The following is a 7,262-nucleotide window of genomic DNA, read 5'->3' on the forward strand; positions in this document are numbered from 1 at the left end:
TAGAGGACGAATTACAAAGTATTGGGGAGAGGTGACGAGGCAAGATATGACGAGGCTTCAGATTTCCGAGGACATGACTCTTGATAGGAAATTGTGGAGGTCGAGTATTAGGGTTGTAGGTTATGAGGTATTTGAGTCTTAGTACCTTTGTGAGGCTAGTTTGGTAGGGTTTTTGTCGATGTCAGTTAGTGGCATTGTTGTGTCTTACTACTCCTTTGTTTACCATAGTGCCAGGTATATGTACTGTCTATCGCGTTTGTTTTGCATCTACTTTCTCATTTTCATGATGTTATTTTTCCTATAGTTTCTATTGATGATAATGATATTGTCTCTTTTCGTCTTCTTTCGGAAACAACCTCTCTACTTCCTCGGGTAGGGATAAGGTTTGCGTACACACTATTCTCCCCAGACCCACTAGTGGAATTTCACTTATGGTTGTTGTTGTATGTCATCATTTTGAAATCAAGATAACATAAATACAAGTACTAATCACGTAATTTGTTACCCTGAGTAACACGTAAAAATTCCCTTGAAATGTGTAATCTTAGGTTTAATCCAGCATGTCCATATTAAAACCCCATTATGTGGACCCCACTCGCATGCGCCAGTTGTATTCGTTCCTTTTACTCTCTCTTTTCATCCAAAACAAACTTCTCCTATTATGGAAAGCCTTACTCCCATCATTCTCATCCTCGACTCCCTTTTCTTTTGCACCCTAATATATGTCCTACTATGCAATTTGTAACCCATATTTTACCTTTTGTTTTTGGTGATAGACTACATTTACCTCAAACCCCAATTGAAATAAAAATCTAAAAATAATAATAAAATGGGTGTTTTCTTGTTAATCTCAATATTACATTGACATTTAGGTAAAAGCATTAATTTCATATTGATTTTAGAAGAAAACATATTTCATTAATTTCAATATATATGAATATAGTTGACTTGATACAGAATATAAAAAAGAGAGAGATAAATATTTTTAATTTGTTAAATTAAATATGTCATAATATTTTTTCGGCTATAACTTTATGTAATTAAGGGTAAAACTAGAACCTAAAAGAAAAGATGTGACATGAAATGGAACCTTTTGGCTTTTTCAAAGTCAATTTGACTAATCTTTAAACCTAAATTGAATTAAATTAATTCAATATTTTAAAGTTAAATTTAAATATTCAAAAATTATACGAAAAGTACTATAAGCTACATTTCTTCTCATTTCAATATAATAAAAAAATATAAAATATTAATCTAAGATTACATAGTTTGATTCTAAAAAAGTGAAAATAATTATATAAAATAGAACATATGGAGTATTAAAAAATAGGAAATAACGGCACGGGGTAAAATGCAAAATGATTGAATGTACAGGGTTCAACATGCAAAAATATGTCCTCACAGCTCAGCAAACAAAAATTCCAAATACCAAACCTTTTTCCTCTCTTTGTTCCCCTCCGTCTCCGCCGTTCAATCTGCTACCTCTCTTTCCTTTTTCTAAAAGCCCGCATTTTCCTTTTTACACTCTCCAAAATTCTCCTATATCCCCAACTTTAAGAAAACCCTAAACCTTTTAAGGAAAAAGAACGGGAATTTCCAGTTTTCTGAGCCATTCTTTCCTTGAACTTTTTCTACTGTGTGTATTTCTTTGTTCTTAACACAATGAAATTGAAGAAACTACAAATGGGTGGTTCTCTGCGTTTGTTAGTGCTGTTGTTGTACGTCGTATCATCTGTATACTCTCAGGAGGGTAGTGCTACAAACGATGCTGCAGTGATGCAAGAATTGAAGAAGCGAATCAACCCGCCGAGTTCACTCGGTTGGAACGACCCGGACCCGTGTAAGTGGGAGAAAGTTCAGTGTACAAAGGACGGTCGTGTGACTAGGATCCAAATCGGAAATCAAGGTTTGAAAGGTTCTCTCCCACCAAACTTGAATAACCTTACTGAATTGCTAGTCTTTGAAGTTCAAAACAATGGACTCACTGGGTCACTCCCGAGTTTTTCCGGGTTGGATTCGTTACAGAGCCTTCTTCTAAACAACAATGGGTTCACTTCAATTCCTACCGATTTTTTCGACGGGTTGACTTCTTTGCAAAGTGTTTACTTGGATAAAAATCAGTTTTCACCATGGTCAATACCGGAAAGTCTGAAAAGTGCAACGTCTATTCAGACTTTTTCTGCCGTTTCTGCTAATATTACTGGTACAATCCCAGATTTTTTTGATGCATTTGCTAGCTTAACAAACTTGCATTTGTCGTTTAATAGTTTGGAGGGTCCTCTGCCCTCAAGCTTTTCGGGCTCTCAGATACAGTCATTGTGGTTAAATGGTCTAAAGGGTAGGTTGAATGGCTCGATCGATGTGATACAAAACATGACTCAATTAACCGAACTCTGGCTGCAAGGCAATGCGTTTTCAGGCCCTTTGCCTGATTTTTCGGGCCTTAGTCAGTTGCAAAACTGTAGTGTGAGAGATAATAGCCTCACTGGTCCAGTGCCAAACTCTTTGGTTAATCTGCCTTCGTTAAAAGTGGTTATATTGACAAACAACTTTCTGCAAGGGCCTACACCAAAATTTCCATCTTCAGTGCAAGTGGATATGTTGGCTGATACGAATAGTTTTTGTTTGTCACAGCCGGGTGTTCCTTGTGACTCGCGGGTTAATACACTGTTGGCTGTGGCTAAAGATGTGGGGTACCCGGGGGAGTTTGCTGAGAATTGGAAGGGGAATGATCCGTGTTCCCCTTGGATGGGCATAACTTGTGATGGTGGCAACATTACAGTGCTGAATTTTCAGAAGATGGGACTTACCGGGACAATCTCTCCCAACTACTCCTCCATCACATCATTACAGAAGTTGATCCTAGCAAACAATAATCTTATAGGAACTATTCCAAATGAGCTCGCGTTGTTGCCTAACCTGAGGGAATTGGATGTTTCTAATAATCAGCTTTATGGAAAAATCCCACCATTTAAGAGCAATGTTCTTTTGAAAACTCAAGGCAATGTCAATATTGGGAAAGATAATCCGCCTCCACCTGCACCTGGAACACCTTCGAGGAGCACTCCTGGTTCATCTGATGGGGGCGGAGGTGGACAAACTCATGGAAATGGTGGTAAAAAGTCTTCAACTGGGGTTGTTGTGGGCTCAGTGATAGGTGGTGTTTGTGCTGCCGTTGTGCTTGCTGGGCTGTTTGTCTTTTGCCTTTACAGGACTAAACACAAGCGGTCAGGTAGAGTTCAGAGTCCACACACAGTGGTTATTCATCCTCATCATTCAGGATCTGACCACGATGCTGTTAAGATCACAATTGCTGGTTCAAGTGTCAATGGAGGGGACAGTTGTGGAAGCAGCAGTGCACCTGGGGACTTACACATTGTTGAGGCTGGTAACATGGTGATTTCCATTCAAGTTTTGAGGGATGTAACTAACAACTTCAGCGAAGTGAATATATTGGGGAGAGGTGGATTTGGAACAGTTTACAAAGGGGAGTTGCATGATGGAACTAAAATGGCTGTTAAGAGGATGGAATCTGGAGTTATGAGTGAGAAGGGTTTGGATGAGTTCAAATCCGAGATTGCAGTACTTACTAAGGTTCGCCATAGGCATTTGGTTACACTGCTAGGATATTGCTTGGATGGAAATGAGAGGCTACTTGTATATGAGTATATGCCACAAGGGACACTCAGCAGGTATCTTTTCTACTGGAAGGAGGAAGGGTTAAAGCCCCTCGAATGGACAAGGAGGCTAACCATTGCATTAGATGTTGCCAGAGGTGTTGAGTATCTTCACGGTTTAGCTCAACAGAGCTTCATTCATAGAGATCTCAAGCCATCAAACATTCTTTTGGGAGATGATATGAGGGCAAAAGTAGCAGATTTTGGACTTGTTCGCCTTGCTCCTGATGGAAAAGCATCAGTGGTTACAAGGTTAGCCGGAACTTTTGGCTATCTTGCACCAGAGTATGCAGGTAAACTTCATCTTGTAACTTGTTAACTTTCATTTTATTATGCATCTATGAATTGCTTACATAAATCAAAGTATGCAAGTGTATAGAAGGTCAAATAATATGAAATTAATAGGCTAGAGGACAGTGGAATTAAAACCAGAAAAACTGAAATTTGAGAAGTTCCTGTTATAGGATAGCAGCAGATGAACTTACACTTTAACATATATCTTCCAATGATGGAGTGGAGTCCTGAGAACATAAAAATAAGTGATATGTCTCAATCAATTTATAATTGAAATGCTTTTGAGAAATTATTTTTTGCTTTTTTTTGCTTGACACCATCTATTTCCTTGATAAAATGTAGGAATTTCCTGGTAACATCGCTCTGAATTTCATAAGTCGGTTTTGATCTATTCGCAATCACTCTTGGACAAAGAGATCATAATACCCATTGATTGTTGTGATCTGTTTACAAAATAGTGTTGGATGATGACTTCTTCGTATTGGGGAAAAGCACTCGCCTTTCTCTGATTGTAAACTTTCTTCCTCGATAATAAAGTTGTGTTGCTGTAGTTCATATCCTTTAGGCACATCATGTAACCCAATTGAGACATTGTGGAATAGGCTAAACCTCTCTTAATGTCTTTTTGAGCAAGAGCATAGGGTTCTTTCATTTGATTTCTTGTTTACATTTTATTCTCCCTACAACGCCTTAATCCCTAACAAGTTAGGGTCGACGATATCATCTTGAATTTCATCATTAGTATGAAAGAAATAGTTAACACTGATTAATTTGTTTAATTGGGCAGTTACGGGCAGAGTAACTACGAAGATTGATGTGTTTAGCTTTGGTGTAATTCTGATGGAGCTAATTACTGGAAGAAAAGCTCTGGATGAATCACAGCCTGAGGAAAGCATGCATCTTGTCCCATGGTTCCGCAGAATGCATATTAATAAGGAGACATTCCGAAAGGCCATTGACCCCACAGTCGATCTTGATGAAGAAACTCTGGCCAGTGTCAGCACTGTTGCTGAGTTGGCTGGTCACTGCTGCGCTAGGGAACCCCATCAGAGACCAGACATGGGTCATGCTGTCAACGTACTTTCATCTCTAGCTGAGCTCTGGAAACCAGCAGAAGTTGACGAGGATGAAATATATGGAATCGATTATGACATGTCCCTACCCCAAGCAGTTAAGAAGTGGCAGGCTCTCGAGGGAATGAGTGGCATTGATGGCTCTTCTTCATACCTAGCCAGCAGTGACAATACACAAACAAGCATACCCACTCGGCCATCTGGATTCGCTGATTCATTTACGTCAGCAGACGGACGATAATTTGATCGTCGAACAATACTGGTGGAGCTTTTGCCTAATGTTTCCCCTTAGTGGTTTGGTTTGTTCAGTTATTGTTCTAATCCATTGTATCTATCTTCCCCTTCTTTTTCTCCCTTTCTTGGTTCTGCATGGTTTTGTTAACATCCTAGTGACAATATGCAGTTGCTTTCATCTAATTCTTCTCAAACTTTTACTACCCTGTTCCTTCTTTCTAGAAGTTATCCAATATGCAAATATTTTGAGGCAATTCTGATTTCATGCTAATTATTTTGGATTCATTCGAAGGGGAGCTTTGGTGTAACTAGCAAAGTTGTTGTCATATTACCAGGAAGTCACGGGTTAGAGCCGTGAAAACAGTCTTTTGTAGAAATGCAGGGTAAGCTCTATAGACAATAGAGCTTTGTGGTTCTGCCCTTTTCCGGACCCCGCGCATAGCGGGAACTTAGTGCACCGAGCTGTCTGCTTTGAATTTTTTCATCTTTTCTAATCTCATTTGGAAGTCTTTTTTGGTGTGTCTAGATTATAAGCCATCAAGATTTTAATACGGGAACATCAACACTTACCCTTTCTTCTCAGCTAGACACGTTATTCGTCATTATTAATTTATTATTATAACACTTGGAAGGCAGTATTAGGTCACATAGTGACAAAAGGATAATGTTTTCAGATATAGATTCTTTTGGACCCTTTGTAATCAAATATGTTATCTTGAGTGGCTGAGAGAAATGATGGAATGGACCAATATTTTGTGGCCACGTTGGTGTACAAAACCAAAATAAAATGGGGCCTGCAGATTTTGTTTGTTGTGATTTGCAGAGAGTTAAGTCAACCATTGTAACTAAAAAATGCTTTTGATAGGAACAGAGTAGAAATATTACTTGTTAATTAGTGTTTGCTTCTATCAGCATGCTTAGAATGTAGCATTAGTTTTCTTCCATTCCTTAATCTAAGCCAGAGAATGATGCCAAAAGTCTTGACAGCCCTTGCACAGCTCAAACTCCACCCATTAATGTCTGACTTAACTATTGTTTTTTTAATTATTTATTCGTTCTAGTAGTTTTTTCAACTACTGTAGTCAATTGATGGTTTCTTGCTTGATTTTTCTATCTTTAAAACATTACTCCTTCCACCAGATCCCAAATCCCACCACTTAAGAAGGTTTTTATACTTGTACAAGTACTAGTATTAAAATATTCTAGTCTATCATTAGGGTAGAATAGCTAAAAGGGAATCTAGATATTTTGATTTCCTAAAAGGGTATTCAAAACTTCTGATATTTTGACACGGGAAATGCTTAAAATTTTGAGAAACGTGGTTCCCTTGCTTGGAATTCTTTAGTGTTATACGAGGAGATTGGGACGTGGGGGAATATATTCGTAGTTATTTTTTCGCGGGGGGGGGGGGGGGGGGAGGTTGATGTGACAAGTGTATGACAAGGGCTGGAAGTTGCGTGCCAGCAAGATTACTCGTCTTTTGGGTAACTTATAATTATTCGGTTTCAATTTACGTGAAATTGTTTGAATAGAAATAAAGTTTAACAAAAAAATAAATATTTTTGGAATTTATGGTCCTAAACAAGTTAAAAAAGATTTCAGAGTATTTGTGTGGTTATAAAAACTTTTCATTAATGGTTAAATTAGAAGTTTAATTTAAATTATTATCAAATTTAGAAATGAGTCATTCTTTTTGTAACTGACCAAAAAGAAAATAAATTCATATAAATTGAAACGGAGAAAGTATTACTCCCTCCGTTTCAATTTATGTGAATCTATTTTCTTTTTAGTCCGTGCCAAAAAGAATGACCTTTTTCCTTATTTGGAAACAATTTATCTTTATGCAATGATTTATAGTCACACAAAATATATATGTCTTATTTTAAACCACAAGTTCAAAAGTTTTTTTTTAAAAAAAAAATTCGTGCTCACTTAAATAAGTTCACATAAATTGAAACAGACGGAATATATTATATTATGACGT

The 7,262-nt window shown here is 37.6% G+C and overlaps 1 protein-coding gene across 1 annotated transcript; it reads left to right on the plus strand.

Moving 5' to 3' along the window:
• Window positions 1-1,400: 1,400 nt before the first annotated feature.
• Window positions 1,401-5,532, plus strand: LOC107822444 (receptor protein kinase TMK1-like). Its single transcript, XM_075238080.1, has 2 exons — window positions 1,401-3,970; window positions 4,759-5,532. Exons 1-2 carry the CDS (start codon window positions 1,663-1,665, stop codon window positions 5,283-5,285), a joined length of 2,835 nt encoding a protein of 944 aa, XP_075094181.1. The 5' UTR covers window positions 1,401-1,662; the 3' UTR covers window positions 5,286-5,532.
• Window positions 5,533-7,262: the final 1,730 nt, after the last annotated feature.

The sequence above is a fragment of the Nicotiana tabacum genome, chromosome 19 (genome assembly GCF_000715075.1).
Source record: "Nicotiana tabacum cultivar K326 chromosome 19, ASM71507v2, whole genome shotgun sequence".
In the NCBI taxonomy this organism is placed as follows: Eukaryota; Viridiplantae; Streptophyta; class Magnoliopsida; order Solanales; family Solanaceae; genus Nicotiana; species Nicotiana tabacum.

Coding starts and splice junctions, on each gene's coding strand:
- LOC107822444 (XM_075238080.1), top strand. CDS start 1,663: ATGAAATTGAAGAAACTACAAATGGGTGGTTCTCTGCGTTTGTTAGTG. Junction 3,971..4,758: donor TCTTGCACCAGAGTATGCAG/GTAAACTTCATC, acceptor TTAATTGGGCAG/TTACGGGCAGAGTAACTACG.